This window comes from Microtus oregoni, unplaced genomic scaffold (assembly GCF_018167655.1).
Source record: "Microtus oregoni isolate MIOR12 unplaced genomic scaffold, Mior012 000027F_ref0000203, whole genome shotgun sequence".
NCBI lineage: Eukaryota > Metazoa > Chordata > Mammalia > Rodentia > Cricetidae > Microtus > Microtus oregoni.
The window spans coordinates 20,198,358-20,219,623 of NW_024543086.1; the positions used below are offsets into that span (position 1 = coordinate 20,198,358).

Below are 21,266 nucleotides of genomic sequence, written 5' to 3' on the forward strand. Positions count from 1 at the left end.
CTGGCACAGATGGTGGGTTCGTGCAGTCAAAACTCTGGTAGTGTAGTGGTGATCGCGTAGACGCGGTCTCCGTGCTGGTGGGATTCGGTCGACTGGTGCGGCAGGAGACCAGGGAGGCCAAAAAGAAAAGAGTTGAAGACTTGCAACAGGGGAGGCGTCTTCGAGGTGACATTTCTGAAAAGGGGCAGAGGGAACAACAGGTGCAAAGAAAGGCGTTCAGGTTCGCTGGGAGAAGAAAAGGAACGCCAGTCTGGGTGAGGGTCACTGTCAGGACATAGAGGTCCCTGTCTGGGCACAAGACTGTAGAGTAGCGCTCTCCGCCTCCGTGGTGTCCCCGCCTCCCAACTCAGCCTGGCACATTCCTTGCTCTGTGATTATTTGCGAAAGTAATGGATACGCACACAGTTCCTGCGGTTATCCAAACAGGTTTGAGGCGGCAAGGAAGAGAGGAACAGATCTAAGTTGAGGAGGAAGGAACAAAGGTGGCTTAGATTTGGATTACATATTGCAGTGAAAGATAGAAAAGAGGCCAACGTGCATAAGAGACGGAGGGAGAAGATAGCAGAGTCCAAGGAGCTGGGCACAGGCTAGGAAAAGGAGCCTGCCTCTGCAGTCTTGGGGTGGGGTTGGCAGATCCAGTCGGTCTGGCCAGGTACCCCTGCTGCTCTTAAGATTTGTTGTGTGGGATATTTAACATAAGTTTTATTTTCCTGTATTGTTGTTGTGTCTGCTGTGGTCAGGTATGAGTGGTAAGTGGATATATTAGCTGCTCTCTAGAGGAACAGAACTGATAGAATGAAAACAAATAAGTAAATAAACATGTTAACTTACCTGATTCAGTCTGGGTCATCCAACAGTGACCGTCTGCATCCTGGAAAGGCTGAAGAAGTTGGGTTCTGGTGTAAGTGAAAGATGGCAGCAAAAAGGTAGACACTCTTACCAGAGAGGAGCAACAAAATCGAATCTTAGACCTCCTCATACCTGGGCAGTCCCTGGTTAGTGCTGCTCCCCTTTAGAGTGGATCTTCTCACTTTACTTGACAGTTGTAAACATCCCTCACAGGCATGCCTGGGGGAGTGCCTCGTGGTTAATTCTAAATCCAGTCAGGTTGACAACCAAGATCAGCCATCTCCCAGGGGCTTTAGCCTCTTCTTGTAGGGGAAGGGCCCTTGAGACTCCGAGATGGTGATAGTCAAGCAGGCAGCGGGTACAATTCTCTGAAGATTTAGCGGAGTCTGTTTAAAGAGACTTCTGGGGGCCTCAGACCCAGAGCTTTGAGTCCAGCGCAGCATTGAGGACCTTGAAGCAGGAGGCAGCCTAGGGACCCCACCAGAACAAGTTGAGCTAACATAACACCCTCTCCCCTGCGTTTTTCCCCAAATGTTTGAAGTAATTTAATTTGGCATTCGTGTAAGCTTCAACACATTTTATATTAAATCTAAAAGCATGATTTACTCAGATGCTTTGATAAAATTTGTTGCTAAATATTACGGATTTTTATAACTGAGTGTACTGTCAGCTGTTGAGCTCTGAAAACTGAGCATTTACCAGACTTTACCATTTTGTATGCAGAAACATTCAGAATCGTAAGACTGAATCTCTAGCCAGGTGGTAGTGGTGGTGGCAGCTGTGGCAAAGAAGGCTCACGCCTTTAATCCTGCGCTTGGGAGGCAGAGGCAGGCGGACCTCTGAGTTTGAAGCCAGCCTGGCCAAAGATCCTGAAGATGACAGCCGTGTACTGCCTTCTCCATAGTTCATGAATGACTAACAGTAAACTGTGGTTTTAAACCAGTGGTCTGTAATTTTCTTTATGTGCACATGTGTGTATGTGTGTGTTTGGTTTTTTCGAGACAGGGATTCTCTGTGGCTTTGGAGCCTGTCCTGGAACCAACTCTTTTTTTTTTAAATTTTTTAAAAGTGATTGAAACCTTTTTTTTTAAAAAAAATTCATTTATTATGTATACAATATTCTGTTTGTGTGTATGTCTGCAAGCTAGAAGAGGGCACCAGACCTCATTACAGATGGTTGTGAGCCACCATGTGGTTGCTGGGAATTGAACTCAGGACCTTTGGAAGAGCTGAGCCATCTCTCCAGCCCTGAAACTAACACTTGTAGACCAGGCTGGCTGCAAACTCACAAGGATCCACCTGCCTCTGCCTCCGGAATGCTGGGAAGTATTGTGCCACCACTGGCTCAATTTCTGATACTTGTAACCATGCTGCTTAGGATAGGGTCAGTTCCTCCTGATCTATCATTCTAGACAGGATCTTGCTATGTGTCCCTGTCTGTCATGATGTTCACTGTGTAGCCAAGGCTGGCTTCAAATTTTTGGACATCCTCTGCCTCTGCTTTCCAATAGTGTGATTTCAGGTGGTAGGGCTTCCTCTACTCCCTTCTGTCTTAACCAGCAGGTTCTACACGCAGTGACACAGTGTCTCGGTGGAGCCACTTTGTTGGGCACGGGACTAAATGAGGAAACATGGTAACTGTCCCACAGGACTTGCTCTTGGGCCTGTGGACACTGAGTCCCATCATGGGGAGCAGAGGAAACAGCCTTGTCTCCTGGGTTAGGCTGTACCTGTACCTGGCCGAAGAGTTAGGCGGCCAGGTACAGCAGCCACATGAAAACAGCTTGGGCCTTACTGGTCTGAAAGGGAATGAACGACAGGGACAGGCGAGACTACTGGCTCAGAAGTCCACAGCTCCAGCCGGGCGATGGTGGTGCACGCCTTTAATCCCAGCACTCGGGAGGCAGAGGCAGGCGGATCTCTGTGAGTTTGAGAGCAGCCTGGTCTACAAGAGCCTGGCATTTTTTTTTTTTTTTTGAGACAGGGTTTCTCTGTGGCTTTGGAGCCAGCACATCCATTCCTTCACTAGAGCCCGCTTCTTCCGGACTCCAGCATATGCAGCTGACCAGTGAGACTCCCAGTCTTGTTGGACTGAGAAACTACTAGATTTTTGGACTTTCCATTCATAGCTAGGCATTGTTGGATTAGGTGGACTGCAGCTTGTCAGTCCAGTAAATTTAATACACACACACACACACACACACACACACACAGGAAGAGGGAGGGAGGGAGGGAGGGAGGGGACTCTAGAGAACCCTGACTTGACTAATACCACCATGCCAGTTTTGAACACTTTAAAGGAATGAGCGCTGTGGAAACTATTTGAAGTTCCTATAAAGCCTCAGAGATGGTCAAAAACATTTTTGCTTAGTGTGGTAGCCCAGGCCTGTAACCCCAGTATTTGGGAGGCAGAAACAGGGGGATCTCTGAGTTTGAAGGCAGCCTAGTTTCCAGAGGGTTCCAGGCCACTCTGGGCTACACAGTGAGATCTTGTAGCAGGACTGGAGAGGTGGCTCAGTGGTTAGGAACACTTGTTCTGGAGCACGGTGTTTGGTTTCCAGTACCCACATGGTGGTTCACAGCCATCCATAACTCCAGTTCCAAGGGATACAATGTCCCCTTCTGACCTCTTCTGAGGGATCATGGACACAATGAAGTGCATAGACATTCATTTCAGCAACAACAGCAAAACCAACCAAAATGTCTCAAAGTGATGAGAAAGCATGGTTAATCTCTGTGGTGGTTGGAGGTTGGAATAGGAATGCCCCCACCTCCCGGAAGATTCATGTGTTTGAATGCTTGGCCCATAGGGAATGGTACTATTAGGAGATGGCCTTGTTGGAATGAATGTGCTATTGCAGAGGTGGGTTTTAAGGTCATATATGCTCAAGCGACACCCAGTGTGGTACTGGTACAGTCTCCTGCTGTCTATGGATCAAATGAAGAACTCAGCTCCTTACCCAGCACCATGTCCGCCTGCATGCTGCCATGTCTTGCTGTGATGATAATGGACTCAACCTCTGAAACTGTAAGCCAGGCCCAATCAAACGTTTTCCTTTGTAAGATTTATTGTTGTTTAGCTGGGAGGTGGTTGTGCACATCTTTAATCCCAGCACTTGGGAGGCAGAGGCAGGTAGATCTCTGCGAGTTTGAGGTCAGTCTGGTCTACAGAGCAAGTTCTAGGACAGTTAAGGCTACACAGAGAAACTCTGTCCTGAAAAATCAAAAAAAAAAAAAAAAAAAAGAAAAAACTATTTGCCATGGTCATGGTGTTTCTTCATAGCAACAGAAACCCTAGTTAAGATAATCTCAGTTGTCAACTTGATGAGACTTAGGCTCTCCTGGGAGACGGACTTCTAGGCGTGTTTGTGGAGGATTATTTTGTTTTGTTTTTAGAGACAGGGTTTCTCTGTAACAGTCCTGGCTGGAAATTGCTTTGTAGATCAGGCTGGCTTTGAACTCACTAAGCTCCTCCTGCCTCTGCCACCCAAGTTTTAGGATTAAAGGCATGTGCCACCACTGCCCGGCCTGGAGGATTATCCTAATTAGGTTATCTGAGGTGGGCAGGCCTACCCAGTGGGTGGCACCATAACCTAAGGTTGCATCCTGGCCTAATTTTTAAAAAGAATACAGAGGTGAGCTAAGCACCTCTTGTTGCTCTCTGTGTTTACTTCCTGACTGCAGGATCAACTCCCTCCAGTTTCTGCGCTGTCACCTCCTTGATTTGTGAGCTGAAATGAACTGTTTCTCCTTACAGTAGCTGTCTTTGGAGTAGTTTACCACAGTGGTAAGAACAGTAACCAGAACAGAGAGTGACGAGGCCCCAGCTCCTGTGGCCTGTGTCACTCACACTGGGCATGTCCCCCATCTTTTCCTGGATAGTCATGTTTATTGTACACCCACGGGATGGTCATTCAGCACTATAGTGGTTCCTGATTGTCCTGTGGCCATGACTTCTAAAAAGCACAGTTTTTCTAAAACTAATCAGTTTTAGCTGGGCGGTGGTGCACGCCTTTAATCTCAGCATTTAGGAGGCAGAGGCAGGTGATCTCTACAAGGCCAGCCTGGTCTACAAGAGCTAGTAGTTTCAGGACAGGCTCTAAAGCTACAGAGAAACCCTGTCTCAAAAAAAAAAAAAAAACAAAACTAATCAATTTTAGAAGGATGTAAAATACAGAAGTGTTGAGTCAGTGTTTTAGAAAATGACAAGAAAGCCGGTTGGTGGTGGCGCATGCCTTTAATCCCAGCACTTGGGAGGTAGAGGCAGGCAGATCTCTGTGAGTTTGAGGCCAGCCTGGTCTACAAGAGCTAGTTCCAGGATAAGCTCCAAAGCTACAGAGAAGCTGTCTCGAAAACAACAACAAAAAAAGAAAAAAAAAAAGAAAATGACAAGAAGCAATACTACATAAATAAAAGGGACTCATGTTGAAGAAACTTCTGAAGTTTTTCTCTTTATGTTGGAACCAGAGGTGTCTTGCACCAGCCCCTGTTGTTTTCCTGGCTGTAGATGGGATCCACTTTTCATTTGCCTTTGGGCATTGTGATGGCTGACGATGATCAACTGGCTGGGATTAAGCATGGCTGTAGTAACCAGTGTTTGGGCATGCGCCCCACCTGCTGTTTACCTTTCTTATCTAGCTCTGTTGCTGGCCCACTCCTTGGCTTACTGAGCTACAAGAAATATGGGTGGTGGCATTCCATGGGCTGAAAGGAAGCAGGGACAAGCAGCAGTGTTCCTGCCTGTGGATACAGCATGGCTGATCATCACTCAAGCTCCCAGCAGCACGGCTTCCTCCCGTGCACGCTGAACCAGGAGGAGCCAAACACACCCTTCCTGACGTTGCTTTCGTCCAGTATTTTATCCCAGGGAAAGTGATTAATGCGTGCCGATCCCTTCACCCCACAGCAGTGGATTCTGCAAGCCTCCTCTGTTAGGAAAAGCCAATTCCTGCTCTTGCTTGAAACTGGATATGAGAGCCAATTTGAATATGGGATCGCGGTGTAGTGATCCAGTCCTGGGACCCCTCCTTATATCATATTTATGACTCAGAGACTGATGATGTCCCCTTAGCCTTTATTTCCTTATAGAATCACAATGTTTAAGTGTATCCTCAAGAAGTGACACCGCTCAGCCCTGTAGTGGTCCCTGACTGTCCTGTGGCTGGTAGCTTCCTGAAGGCACAGAGCTGGGAACAGAGGACTGTGCTTCAAGTCTGGCCACATCTCTTGTGCTACAGATGCTCTGTGGGATGACATCTGGCTCAGGACCAGCTCAGCCTGGTGCAGTATCCATACCTGAAGAGTCATCGAAACCCAAGGATGCCTCACAGCTGCACTGGGAGCCAAGGTCTCAGCACCTGTCATACCCAACATCTTCCCTTCATGAAGGTATCTGCAATGCTTCTGCTCATTCATGGCAGCCTGGAAGTCCTTGTAGCTGCTCAGACCTGCTGGCTTTCTTTTTCCTCCCTGGGGAGCTTACTGTCATCTGTAAACATGGACAGGTCCCTGGGGGCTCTCTGGACAGCACTGCAAAGATGTTCAGGCCCCAGCTTCGCTGCAGCAGCACCTGGAAGCCCTGCCTATCTGTGTGCGCTGTGGACGGGGCTCTGGGTCTGGGGCTGCGGTTCCAGAGTCTGCCCTCAGGGGTGGAAATCTGCATGCTGATTCCTGCCTGCAGGTCCTGACAGACACACTTGCTCCATTTTGTGCATATCACCTTGGTTGTTTTTCATGTCCATCATAGAAAAAAGTGATTAAAGTGAAAGAAAAGGGAAACTAGGAGGGAGAGGGTGCACGGCTGGGCACCGACTCCTCCTTCCAAGCCCGGTGCTCTGAAGGCAGCAGGGAGCTTCTCATTGCCCATCCTCAGTGGTGGGAGGCTGCAGGTGGGCAAAGCTCAGAAAGACCTGCTCCAGCGAGATCTGGCTCACAGAGTAATCGTCCACACCATACTTCTCCTTGGCTTTCTCCAGGATACCAAATACCTTTTGAAACAGAAAAGCTACATGTAAGAGAGCCCAGGACCCAGATAGTGAGTCCTCTGATGATGGGAGGTTGGACCGTACCCTACCATCCCCCAGTGTTGTCCTAGAGCCCCCAAAGTCACTCGGAAGATGCTGGTTGTGCAGGGGTAGCAAGGTGGAAGCCAAGGCTTGGCTTTGATCTCAGAGCTTGACCTTGAGCAAAATGTGTCCTCTCTCTGGGGGCCAGTCTCCTTTCATGCAAACATTCTCTTTTTCTACCTCAAATATTTTACATATACAAACTCAAACCCAATAGATATAAAGGTGAGTGGGAGATGAAAACTAGACCCTGACTCTACCTGGAAAAGATCCTGGAATTACCACAGAACAGGGAGTCCTGGAAGGTCCTTCTTAGTCCCAGACCCCTATGGGATTCTGGGACCTGCACTCACCTTGGCCCAGCTGAGGTCACAGCCAGGCAGATGGTAATGAACCATGTCTTGGTGCTCATCTTCTAGGATGCTGCCTGCACAGAAGAGACCATGTGGGTCGGGCTGGAGAGGATGGGCCGGGGTCCTTGTCAAGGGGTCAGGCAGGGTCCCAGGCCCCATCCAGCACCAACCATCACACACCTGGAAAGGTCAGGTCCACGAATGCCTTGAACTCCTCCAGGACTTCATGCTTCCCTTCACTCAGCACCTTGGCCTGCAGGGAGTAGCCGCTGCCAAACTTGCTCTTGAGGTGCTGTGGGCTGCCCAGGCACTTGAACTGGCCCTGAACCATGATGGCCAGCCGGGTACATAAGGCTTCACACTCCTCCATACTGGGGAAAGGGAGAGAGCCTGAGACCGCGCTGGAGGAGGCCGATGCCCACCCTGGATGTCAAAGACTTGTGCAGACAGGAGGGCATCTGTGCCCAGATCAGGCCATTCCCGATTCCCCTCGCTGAGTGTACCCACATGCAGAGCCTGGGAAATGTCCTGGCAGAGCCTGCACTGCTGCTGCCGTATCTTCTGTTCACCTGGTCCCACCCTAGCCACCTGTTCTGGCTCTGCTCCTGACCCACAGATGCAACTCTACCTGTGGGAGGTGATGACAATGGCCTTGCCAGACTCACGGGCCCGGGCCACAGTGTCCCAGAGTAGGCGCCGGGCCACAGGGTCCATGCCGGTGGACGGCTCATCCAGAAAGATGACTGCAGGCTCTCCAATGAGGGCGATGCCGGTGCTCAGTTTGCGCTTGTTGCCACCACTGGAGATGGATGGGTGACAGGTGGGTGGCAAGATAATAATACACATGAATTGCCAAGGCCACACCCAGTGACTAGAGCATCCCAGGCGACAGGGAGGAGGTGAGTAGTTAGTTACTCTGGAGCCACTGACTTGAGCTCTATGATAAGGAGAGCCTAAGCTACTTTGCAAAGAGCCAGGGCTGATTTCATAAGATAGAGGCTAAATATAGGTCGTACCTGTAGGTCTTGACTAGTTTGTTGGCATGTGGCTCCAGGAGCAGACCCCGCAGAGTGTTCTCCACACAGGCACTGATGAGGCGCTCTGGGATGCCTCGGAGCCGCGCATACATGACCAGCATCTCCTTGCCAGTCATGTGATCTAGCAGTGCATCAAACTGGGGACAGTAGCCCATTCGCTGCCGTACCTAGATGAGGATGTGGGAGGAAATGGGTCTGAGATGCCATCTCTTCTCAGAGGACCAAAGTGACCCTGGCCATGGTGCCTGCTTCTATACCTGCCCTCCGTCTACACCCCAGTGAGTCTGCCCGGGGTTGTCTAAAGAGAGTAATTAGGCCCTGACCACAGCGGAAGCTCTCTGAGCACCACCCAAGTGGGGACACAGGAAGGACTTGGCTATCTTAGGGAGGCTCCCAAAGGAAACAGACAGGCCAGCAAGTGGTCTAGCTGGGAGCCTGATTCACGACAGACAACTATGCAGGCAGTTAGCATAAGAATGGTTTCATTAGTTGGGCATGATGGTGCATGCCTTTAATCTCAGCACTCAGAATCAGAGGCTGGTGGACCTCTGTGAGTTTGAGGCCAGGCTGGTCTACAGAATGAGTTCCAGAACAGCCAGAGCTGTTACATAGAGAATCCTTGTCTTGAAAAACCAAAGTAGGGCTGGAGATATGGCTCAGCTGTTAAGAGCACTGATTGCTCTTCCAGAGGACCAGGGTTCAATTCCCAGCACCCACATGGCAGCTCACAACTGTCCGAAAATGCAGTTCCACAAGATCTGACACCTTCACACCAACGCACATAAAATAAAGTTAAATAAATCATTAAAAAAAATTTAAAAAAAAAGAAAAACCAAAGTAAATAAATAAACAAATAATTACATATTTAAAAACTAAAAATAAGGGGGCTGGAGAGATGGCTCAGAGGTTAAGAGCACTGGCTGCTCTTCCAGAGGTTCTGAGTTCAATTCCCAGCAACCACATGGTGGCTCACAACCATCTGTAAGGAGATCTGGTGCCCTCTTCTGGGCTGCAGAGATACATGCTGGAAGAACACTGCATACATAATAAATAAATAAATAATTAAAAAAAAACAACAAAAACAAAATAATATGAAAAAGGATGGTTTCATTCTCATACATGTGGTGACATATAAAAACCTTTTGGTGGAATGTGCTCACACCCTCCCTCACCCCTCAGGTAGTAACAAACTCTGATGGTCCAGGGCCTTTCTTTAATAAGAGGTGAGCACTGGTAATGCTCTTAGAGTGTGCATCTGTCCTCAGCGGTGGCTCAGCAAAGTCAGGATGCAGTGGGTCTCTCCTGGCTCTGGTGTGAATGTGAGCTGGCTGGGGTGGCTGTGCCTAGGTTCTGAAGATTTCAGAGAGTCTCCTTCTTGGAGATCTAGAGTCTGTTTTAATTGATTTGGAACAATTCTTAGCTTTTGGCTTAACTCTCCCACACTACTTTCCTTCTGGACCTCAGGTTAAATGTGTTCAGCTCCTGTCACCCTTCCCTTGATTTTCAGATCAGGTGGGGATCACTGCAAGCACTATTACTTGTGCATACATTTATTTATTTATTTATTTATTTATTTATTTATTCATTTATTTATTCATTTATGTATTCATTTATTTATTTTAGTTTTTCAAGACAGGGTTTCTCTGTGGTTTTGGAGCCTGTCCTGGAACTAGCTCTTGTAGACCAGGCTGGCCTAGAACTCACAGAGATCCGCCTGCCTCTGCCTCCCGAGTGCTGGGATTAAAGGCGTGCGCCACCACCGCCCGGCTTGTGCACACATTTCTTTTTTTTTTTTTTTTAAAATATTTATTATGTATACAATATTCTGTCTGTATGCCTGAAGGCCAGAAGAGGGCGCCAGACCTCTTTACAGATGGTTGTGAGCCACCATGTGGTTGCTGGGAATTGAACTCAGGACCTTTGGAAGAGCAGGCAATGCTCTTAACCACTGAGCCCTCTCTCCAGCCCTTGTGCACACATTTCTAATCCTTTTAAAATATTTGTAGCTGGGCCATGGTGGCACACGCCTTTAATCCCAGCACTCCGGAGGCAGAAGCAAGTGAATCTCTGTGAATTCGGGGCCAGCCTGGTCTACAGAGCGAGTTCCAGGAGAGCTAGGGCTATTACACAGAGGAGAAATCCTGTCTTGAAAGACATAATAATAATAATAATAATAATAACAATAATTTCTTTTTGAGATTGTCTCTCTATGTTGCTCTGACTGTATTGAAACTCACTTGGTAGACCAGGCTGGTCTCAAACTCACAGAGATCTACATTCCTCTGTTTCCTGAGTGATGGAATTAAAAGGTATGTACTACCATGTCCAGTCATTTCTAATCCTTAAACACATTAAATTATTTTTATAATCTTGACCAGACAACTGAAAAATCTTAAATCTGCGTTTGGAGGCTAGAGAGATAGCCCAGTGGTCAAGAGCACTTGTTGCTCTTCTAGAGGACCATGTGGTGGTTCGTAATTATCTGTAACTTCAATTTCAGAGTGTCCAACATCCTCTCCTGACCTCCATGGGTCAGGGATGCACAGCATACATACATACATACGGGCAAAACACCCATACACATAAATCTAGAAAAAGAAGAAATCTGAGTTTGTTCATTCCTTGAGTTCATTCCTGCAAATTCCTGTCACACCTGGTTGCTCGCTCTGCTCACACACCTGCACACAGTATCCACACCTCACTGCTCTGCTCACACACCTGCACAGTATCCATACCGCATTGCTCTGCTCACACACCTGCACAGTATCCATACCGCATTGCTCTGCTCACACACCTGCACACAGTATCCACACCTCACTGCTCTGCTCACACACCTGCACACAGTATCCACACCTTACTGCTCTGCTCACACACCTGCACACAGTATCCACACCTCACTGCTCTGCTCACACACCTGCACACAGTATCCACACCTTACTGCTCTGCTCACACACCTGCACAGTATCCATACCGCATTGCTCTGCTCACACACCTGCACAGTATCTATACCGCATTGCTCTGCTCACACACCTGCACAGTATCCATACCGCATTGCTCTGCTCACACACCTGCACAGTATCCATACCGCATTGCTCTGCTCACACACCTGCACAGTATCCATACCGCATTGCTCTGCTCACACACCTGCACAGTATCCATACCGCATTGCTCTGCTCACACACCTGCACACAGTATCCACACCTCACTGCTCTGCTCACACACCTGCACACAGTATCCACACCTCACTGCTCTGCTCACACACCTGCACAGTATCCATACCGCATTGCTCTGCTCACACACCTGCACAGTATCTATACCGCATTGCTCTGCTCACACATCTGGACACCGTATTCCTATCTCAGAAGCCTGGGGTGGCCCGTCCTCCAGCCCAGCACTCCCTGCTACCTGCTCAGGGAGAGGAGTCCACTGCCAGGCCTATAGTCATCCCTCTTCCCCTTTTCAGCTCTGCTTGGCACACAGGGGCCTTCTATACTGTCCCTAAGCATTAGGGGACAGGCAGGCTGTACTTGGTCCATTCCCACTGTGGTTTCAGCCCAATGTGTGGGAACCTGAATGGGCCCTGGACCTTCTCATTCCTCCTTTTCTCTCTAGGCCTTCAAACCATATTTGTAAGTCCTAGACACAGAACATTGTTGGGTCGACACAAACAGCTAAGTTATGTTTCCTTGACCAGCATTTCTTTCCTTTCTACCACCTGTTTAAGCCTGATCCTGTCACGGCCTTGCTCCGATGTCCACAAACATTGCTATGCCCACAGTGAGCCAGAGACAAGTCTACCTGGCCTCTCGGGTGGCCCTTGACTGCTCAGACCAATAGGGCCTCCCTGCTGCACCTACCTTGCCGATATCAGAACTGATGCTGTAGCCTCCAACAAAGGCATCCCCTGAGGTGATGGTCTCCTCCCCAGTCAGCATTTTGAATGTTGTGGTTTTCCCAGCTCCATTGAAACCCAACAGGCCAAAGCATTCCCCTTTCTGGACGGCAAGGGAGATCCTGTCCACAGCAAGGAGTGGTGCTCGCTGGTCATACACCTGTAAGATGCCGACGAGAAAGCCCAGGTGAGGAGGCTGAAGATAATGCAGGACCTCTGGCCTCTAGGCCCCACTAGCTAGGGCCAGTGGGGTGGAAGGCGGAGCTTCTGCTACCTTGGAGAGTTCATTGATGATGAGCGGTGTGTCAAGCATGGAGTCCAAGCTGGGGACCAGGACTCGGTTCCTCTCGTCAGCTACGTCTTGGTCCTCAGGAAGCACTGATGTCCGGTTCTGCAATTCTGCCTGATTATTTAAGATGAAGAAGACTACACATGTGAATCCCAGTCCCATAGAAGGACGACATGGGAAATGATGGGACTTCTCACCCCTACCCCTCATGTATACACTCTCTCATAAGAGGCAGGGGTCTTAGCGGCTGAACTCAGTATCCGGGCATCAGGTCTAACACAAGAACCGTGTGGAACTCAAGAAGAAAACCATAATCAGGGATGTGAAGGAGGGTTTTTTTTTTCCATTTATTTATTTATTTATTTATTTTTAAATTATTTATTTATTATGTATACAATATTCTTCCTGCAAGCCAGAAGAGGGCACCAGACCTCATTACAGATGGTTGTGAGCCACCATGTGGTTGCTGGGAATTGAACTCAGGACCTTTGGAAGAGCAGGCAATGCTCTTAACCTCTGAGCCATCTCTCCAGCCCCTTTTTCATTTATTTTTATTATGTATATGGTTGTGTGTGTGTGTGTGTGTTTGTGTGTGTATGTGTTTGCGCGTGCATACATCACATACATGCCTAGTGTCTGTGGAGGCCAGAAGAAGGCACAAAATCCTGTTTTTAAAACAATTTTTATTTATTTTTTAAACACTTTTTAAGAGTGTATTTTCTATGTATGGGTTTTGTTTAGCTTGCATGTATACCCACGTGCCACATGAGTGCAGTGCTGTGAAGGCCAGAAGAGGGTGATGGGTCCCTTGGAAAGGGCGTTACATTCAGTTGGGAGCCACCATATAGGTGCTGGTAATTGAAGCTGGTTCCTCTGGAAGAGCAGCAAGTACTCATTACCTTTGAGTCATCTTCCAACCCTCTTTTCTTTTTTAAAATTAAAATTCTAATTGTGTGTGTGTGTGTATGTGCACATACGTGAGTGAAAAGCCCACAGAGGTCTGAGGTATCAGATATCCCTGGAGCTAGAGTTATGGGTAGCTGGTTGTTAGACATCTAACAGAAACTCAACTTTGTTGAGATGTATGTGTTCTTAACTGCTGTTTTTCCAGCCCAAAGGACTTGGTTCTGTCTTCCATCATGAGTTCCAGGGTTCTAATTCAGGCTGACAGGCTTATCCAGCAAGCACTTTTACCCTCTGAAATTCTTGTGAGCTCATGTGTGCTGCTGTGTTGTCCAGGGTAGCCTCAACTGCTGAGCGCATGACATCTGCCTGCTGTCTTCCTGAGAAGCTGAGACTACAGGTCCGCAGCACTGCCCGTGTAGGGAAGACTATCACATGCGCGGGAACTCTGCACCACTGCCCCTGTCGGGGAAGACTATTGATGGAGGAAGTTCATTGGTTAAAAAATAAAGAAACTGCCTTGGCCCATTTTATTGGTTACAACATAGGTGGGTGGAGTAAACAGAACAGAATGCTGGGAGGAAGAGGAAGTGAGCTCAGACTCGACAGCTCTGCTCTCTGGAGCAGAAATGCCATGCTCCCCTCTCCCGGGCAGATGCACGCGATGAAGGAAGCTGCCAGGTCAGACATGCTGAATCTTTCCCGGTAAGACCGGTGCTACACAGTTTATTAGAAATGGGTTGATCGGGATATCAGAATTAGCCAGTAAGGGCTAAAACTAATGGGCCAAGCAGTGTTTAAAAGAATGCAGTTTCCGTGTAATTATTTCGGGGTATAAGCTAGCAGGTGGCCGGGATGCTGGGGACGCAGCCCTGCTGCTCCTATCACTACAGACTATCACATGTGCGGGAACTCTGCACCACTGCCCCTGTCGGGGAAGACTATCACATGCGTGGGAACTCATTCAGGAGCTTAATGTTTCTGAGAAGTAAGTTCAACTCGGACAGATCTGGATATCCAATGTGATCCTGACAGACTTTGTTCTTGTTTGTGAAGGAGGAAATGAAACCACGGAATATATCTGAAAGACCAAATGTGTGGGGTCAGTAAGATGGCTCTGTGAGTAAAGGCATCTGCTGTCAAGACTGACAACCAAGTTCTATCCTGGGAGTCACATGGCAGAAGGACAGAATCAATTCTCACAAGTTGTTTTCTGACCTCCACATTGATTACTTAATTAAAAATGAATATATGGCCAGACAGTGGTGGCAAAAGCCTTTAATCCCAGCACTCGGGAGGCAGAGGCAGGCGGATCTCTGTGAGTTCGAGACCAGCCTGGTCTACAGAGCTAGTTCCAGGACAGGCTCCAAAGCCACAGAGAAACCCTGTCTCGAAAAACCAAAAAAAAAAAAAAAAAAAAAACCAAACAAACCAAAAACCCAGCTTAGTCTACAGAGTGAGTTCCAGGACAGCCAGGGCTACACAAAGAAACCCTGATTTGGAAAATGTGCGTGCGTGCGTGCGTGCGTGTGTGTGTGTGTGTGTGTGGTATGTGTTAACAAGTGAGCAGACTCCTGTCCAGCTGGACACCTCAGGAAGCTCAGGTACTGTCTCTCAGGCTTTATGGCAGAGAAAATAATGAGTGCTGAGAGCCCTCCCGTGCTGTGACAGTGTACTCGGACCTGGCCATGCTAGGGAGCCATCGCTATGTGCTGGCCGTGAGGCGGTGTGACAAATGGGAGGACACCCAAGGTGCATGAGCTTCAAGGCTGTGCTCAGAGGGAGGTAGTCCTTCACTGTCTCGGGCCCATGGCAGATGTGGGGAGCACCTACCAGCATTCCCAGGCTTCCAGGAGCCACTCACCAGAGTCCATCTCCTCTGGAAGGCACAGATGAAGGTCCTCAGTCTCCACAGTAGGTTGGTCTCAATGAGGAAGAGCAGGGTGAGGTAGATGCACCCTGAGGCAGCCATGGAGGTCACAAACTTGCCAACCCCTGGGGTGCTCCAGGCATAGAAGTTCTCCTGGTACTGGATGTCTGTGCAGGGCAAGGAGCAAGGCTGGGCCATCTGCCGTATACTCTATCCCTTCCCAGACCCCAGCCCTGCCCTTAGCTCCCTAGGCCACACAAATGCCCAGACCCTCCACCAAGGCTCCAATTCTTGAGGTCATGCCTTGTGTCTGTCCAATGTCAATCAAGAGTCTAGGTACTTTCCAGCTCTGGAAGAATCCTGCCATGTGAGGTGTCCCTTGTATGCCTGCGATCAGGGACCAACCACGAATTACAGCCTTGTCTGTTACTCACACTACTTTGAGTTGAGACTGGGGAGAGATGTGAAGACGCCCTAATCACGCCCCTCTCCAGGCATTCAAGTTTAGAGAAGGGACTCACAGGCCCTGTCTTAGGGGAGGGACTGCACTTTTGTCTGAGGGTGTGCATGGCTCTACAGAGGGACTGCTATGCTCCCTGCTGATGAACAAAGGAGACCATTCCAAGTGTAAAAAGCCCCCATCCCCAATTACATCAAACTCTCCATCTGTGAATGTGACTTTGTTAAGAAATGAGACATTGAAGATGCTACTAGTTAAAGACCTAAGGGGAGATACTGGATTTGAAGTTGGCCCCAGATCCAGTGACACGTCCTTGTAAGAGAAAGGCAGGAAATGTGAGACCCAGAGACACAGAGGAGGAGGTTGTGCATAAACAGAGGCAGGATGGATCCTCCCCTGAGCCTCTGGAGGGGGCATGGCATTGCCCACACTTTAACTATGGATATCACGTGTCTGTTGATTATCCCACGGGTTGTGTGTGGTATTCTACTCTAGAAGCTGCAGGGCACCAGGACATAAGGGAAAATCAGATGTCCAGATGCAGGCCCAGAACATGAAGGCAGAAGTAAGGGGCAGGTGATGACTCAGACTATAAGCCCTGTTATGGAGCTGGCATGCAATCCCTAGTGTGAGGTATTAAAAAGGGGGAAATCTGGGGCCGGAGAGATGGCATGGCAGTTAAGAGCACCGGCTTCTCTTTCTGAGGAGGATTCAATTCCAGGTTTAATTCCCGGTACTGATGGGGTGGCTCACAACCAACTTTTCTGGCCTCTGGGTACCAAGCATGAAAGTGGTACACAGGCAACACCTACAGGCAACACACCCATACATAAATTTTTTCTTTAAGGTGGAAATTTAATCCACCCGTGGCGTTCGAAGGTGGGGCCTCTGAAAGGTGACTAGCATTAAATACACTCTACAGGGCAAAGCCGCATAACTAAACCCTGATGGCTTTCTAAGAGGCCAGAGGACACACAAGCGTCAACTCATCTTGGGTCACATGAAGCCTTGTGCATCTTTGGGATTCTGTGAGCAAGATGACCACTGCCAGAAGTGGGCCTTTGTCCTTGCAGTACAGTAAAAACCTCTTCAATCTATAACTTGCTCAGCCTCTGATACTGTTATAGGGAGCAGAAAAAGGGCTGGTGTAAGCCCCTTCACTGGGTAAGGCCTGGAGAAGCTCTGGCAGCCAAGGGTGAGAGCGGAAGCAGGGTCCACCTGGACACTCACTGTACTTCTTGCAGTAGCGGGCAGCGAACCGTGAGGACGTGCAATACCGCTGAGTCTCATAGTTCTCATAGAAGCTGCTGACCGCCATGCCTAGGCAGTGGTTTGGCAGCACCAAGAACACATGATCCAAGGTTCTGGAAAGTTCTTCTAATTTTACAGCTGTGAAGAGGTACAGACAAGTTAGTGGTGGCAGACACGACACATCTGCCTAAGGACAGATCCAGGGAAGGAAGGTCAGGTCTCAGGTATCCCTGTATTAGGCATTGGCAGATCGGATTTAGCCCAGAAAGTGGTTCCTCCTTGTGTGGCCCCTGGGAGAATGTTCCAGACACCCTCCCACTATTGTGACTGGCAAACGGGGTCTCTTGTACAAAATGGTTAAGTGGGCGGCCAGTGGTCTAGGGTGGTGCCCAGTCTCCCACCTGGGATGCGCATGACAGTGACTATGATGAAGGGGGCAATGCCGGACAGGATGTTGAATATGGTCAGCCTGGTATAAGCCGTGGACGCAGCCGAGAAGAAGAAGCTCATGAGGTACATGAGGGGGATGATGGCCCAGCCGTACAGCAGCAGCAGCAGCAGCAAGTCCGCCAGGTGGCCATCCCTCGTGAAGGCTTGCACATCGAAGGCTCGGAACACCACCTACGGCAGCACAGATGAGGGCGGTCAGTGCACAGGCCAGCGGGAACCAGCGCCAGGGAAAGGGAACCCTGGGAGCAAAGTTTCCTGGTTACCGGAGCTAGAACCAGGACAGCTAGCCCAGTCCCTGCCTATCAAAGGGCAGGGAAGAAACTTGGAGTTTCCAACTGTCCTCTTGATCAGAATTCAGCTGCTACATGGGTTTCTCTGCTGGTCCTGGTTTTGCAAGGGGACCCCAGGCGTGTTCCCTGGGTGTGCAGGGGCCGGCACACCCAGCACTCACCAGAAGTAGCAGACTGGGAATGAGGAAGGAGATGAGGTCCCACAGCAGAGCGGAAAGCCAGAAAGTAGCCACACGGACACCGCTCACAAACTGAATGTGCTTGGCCTGGACAGCCCTCTCACTGACTGCCAGGACAGAAAACGTGCTGGCCAGAAATGCCATGGCGATGAGCAAATTGAGGGCGATGTCAAATCCCTTCCGGCCCCTGGGGAGGGCAGAGCACAGTGCGTCTGGGTAGTGGGAAAGATTGAGCCCTTGGTCATTACCATCCAAACCCATGGACAGTAGCCACACCACTCAAGGGGGATAAGGAAGAACTCACTCCCTGAGGACGGCTCCTCCTGGGGTCCCGAATGAACAAGGACAGAGTTCTCCCCTAGGCTTCTCTGTGAGTTTCTAAACCACTGTCTCTGCACTCAGGGACACTTGCCCTTCTGTTTGTCACTGTGACTGCTGGGAGCTCCTGCCCTGCTCTCTGATCACCTCTAGCTAGACCTCGCTGATAAGTTCCTGGGTCCCTATGGTAAACAAATCCCCCTTCCTGTTACATTCTGTGTCCTACAGTGAGTCAACAGCAACACCTTCTAGAAATGGGCTCTGAAAGCTTTACTTCAGATCATCTCAATAAATGGTATTGGGGGGGGCTGGAGAGATGGCTCAGTGGTTAAGAGCACTGCCTGCTCTTCCAAAGGTCCTGAGTTCAATTCCCGGCAACCACATGGTGGCTCACAACCATCTGTTGTGAGGTCTGGTGACCTCTTCTGGCCTGCAGGCATATACACAGACAGAATATTGTATACATAATAAATAAATAAATAAATAAATATTTAAAAACAAAAAAAAATAAATGGTATTGGGATAAAGAGTAGGATTAAGATGGGTGTGGTGGCACACACTTTAATCCCAGCACTGTGGAGGCAGGAGCAGTGGATCTCTGTGAGTTTGAGGCCAGTGTGGTTTACATAAGGAGCTTCAAGACAGCAGAACTACACAGTGACAACCTGTCTCAAAAGAACAAAAACCAGCCAGGCATGGTGGACTAGCCTTTAATCCCAGCATTTGGGAGGCAGAGGCAGGTGGGTCTCTATGAATTCAAGGTCAGCCTGGTCTACAGAGTGAGTTCCAGGACAGTCAGGGACAACACATAGCGAAACCCAATCTTTGTAAAGCAAAACAACCCCCCCCCAACCCAAAAAGTGTCTGGCAAGGAAAAGCAAGGGAAGGCAGGGGAAGGAGGAGCGGTAAGGCCTGAACATGGACAAACCCTAGAAACACCATGCTGATAGGTCATGTACTATATACAATTCTATTTCTAAGAAATAACCACAACAGAAAGCCCTACAGAAACAGGAGGTGAGCAGTTTTGAGGACTGAAAGTTGGGAGGATGTGCTGTGGGATGATGCTCTTGTATTTTGTAAAGATTTGTCACTCGTATTGGTTTAATAAAATGCTGATTGGCCAGTAGCCAGGCAGGAAGTATAAGTGGGGCAACCAGACTAGGAGAATCTTGGGAAGAGGAAAGTCAGAGACATAGTCACCAGCCAGATATAGAGGAAGATGAGAATGCCTCACTGAGAAAAGATACTAAACCAATTGGCTAAACACAAATAAGAATTATGGATTATTTAGGTTGTAAGAGCTAATTAATAACAAGCCTGAGTAACAGGCCAAATAGTTTATAATAAATAAACTCTGTGTTTCTTTGGGACTGAATGGCTAGAGGACTGGGCAGGACAGAAACTTCCGTATAGAAGGATGAGTGACTGTTGGAGAGTTCAGGACTGTTTTGGGGACAATTTAACAAAATGACACTGAGGTGAAGGGGCCACCTCTGGATACACAAACAAGTGGCTGACTGCATATTGTATGCTGTGGGTGACATGTTCATGAACAACTGGTATCTTCTAAGATTCTGTGCCCCTTAGCCTGTTCTTTGGGCCTTCCAGTCTGTAGTCTAATGGGTGCAATTGCCTTTCTAGAGCTCTAAGCACAGTTCCTGCTCTACTACCAAGGACCCTGCCAGGAAGAGAAGGCAAAGATGCCCACTGGATCCTCCGACCACAGACCCTATGGGACGGGTGTTTGGAATCTGATTTGCTGAGCAGCTGAAGTGACCTTGGCCAAGAGGCAGCAGCATTTAAGGTAAATACACCATCATTCTGTGATATACAAAGCCTTATTTCTGACACTGTCCCAATGGTGGTCCTGGTGCGGGACACCTGAGTGGGTGTGTAAGCTGTACACGTACTCATTGAACTGGTCCTTGGCAACTTGCAGGGTGCTCCGAGGCTGGGGATAGTTGGAGATCTCAATGGAGGCCCGAGGGCCACACAGCAGCTTGAACAGAAGATTGTCCACGATGGCCAGGGCGGTGGCTGGGGAGTGGTATGCCTGGTTGTTGAACAAGGCAGTGACCACTGTCTGCTCTCCTACATCTTTGAAGGATGTTGCTACCAGACACCGCTCATTAAAGCCGCCCCCTTCCACTGAGGCCCTGAAAACCAGGAACTCCTCCAGGTCACCTGTGGAATAATGCAGTGTCAGGTACCAGGTGGGACAAATAGGAGCACCACCATCATCCCAGTGACTCTCGGGGATTCAGTACAGGCACAGGTGAGATGGAACACTGGGCTCTCCTGGGACCTCCACTGGGCCAGTAGTGCCCACCATGGTGCTGACAGCTTCTCAACTGCTGAAATGATCACCCATTTACCAATAAGAAACTGTCATTTTGTCATCAATCAGTCCACAGAACCTCAGGGTTGCTCGTCACAATGTGGGAGGGAGCAATAAAAGGAAAAAACCTGCCAAGACACTTCATTTAACCAGAACATGGCAGTTCTAAGCCTGGGGCAATCCTGAGCTATAGCTACCAGAGACTCAAGGCAGTTTTAAATTCCAAGGTGCTGGATGAAAGTACCACATCTCATGACGGCGCACTATCAGCAGCCTAGACTACACACAAAGATGAGTTATATAGAGATCACTGGACTTCTGCATTTTGTTTTGCTGCATGAATATCTGGGTGTGGGTGTTAGATCCCCTGGAACTGGAGTTAAGACAGGTGTGAGCTGCCATGTGGGTGCTGGGAATTGAACCCATGTCCTTTGGAAGAGCAGCCAGTACTCTTAACTGCTGAACCATTTCACCAGCCCCTGCATTTTATTTATAAAAGGTTCCGAAGACTGGGTGTGTCCAAGTCCTAACTGTGCCTGTGCCTCTGGTATCCCAGGGATACTTCCCCTGATTTAGGAGCATGAGCTCTAGCCTATGGGACATCTGGTGATGCTCAAAGGCAAGTTTGACTGTCGTGATAGAGGTGGGCCATTCCAGGGAAGCTGCTAACTGTTATGAAGGCAAAGGACAGTGAAGGACGACTCACCCTAGTGACAGCA

The 21,266-nt window shown here is 48.9% G+C and overlaps 1 protein-coding gene across 6 annotated transcripts in view; it reads right to left on the reverse strand.

The window, feature by feature from the left end:
* Positions 1–5,911: 5,911 nt before the first annotated feature.
* The window catches only part of Abca3 (ATP binding cassette subfamily A member 3), a 59,050-nt gene continuing 43,695 nt past the window's right edge, over positions 5,912–21,266 (reverse strand). For all 6 annotated transcript variants that reach the window (XM_041676103.1, XM_041676104.1, XM_041676106.1 and 3 more), the window contains 12 exons: positions 20,120–20,393; positions 17,871–18,075; positions 17,371–17,590; positions 16,949–17,107; positions 15,253–15,425; positions 12,471–12,599; positions 12,162–12,356; positions 8,284–8,471; positions 7,896–8,066; positions 7,448–7,638; positions 7,268–7,341; positions 5,912–6,836 (listed from right to left, as the gene is read on the reverse strand). In XM_041676103.1, coding sequence (XP_041532037.1) covers positions 6,705–6,836; positions 7,268–7,341; positions 7,448–7,638; positions 7,896–8,066; positions 8,284–8,471; positions 12,162–12,356; positions 12,471–12,599; positions 15,253–15,425; positions 16,949–17,107; positions 17,371–17,590; positions 17,871–18,075; positions 20,120–20,393 — 2,111 coding nt within the window. In that variant the 3' untranslated portion in view covers positions 5,912–6,704. The remainder of the gene's footprint in view (positions 6,837–7,267; positions 7,342–7,447; positions 7,639–7,895; positions 8,067–8,283; positions 8,472–12,161; positions 12,357–12,470; positions 12,600–15,252; positions 15,426–16,948; positions 17,108–17,370; positions 17,591–17,870; positions 18,076–20,119; positions 20,394–21,266) is intronic.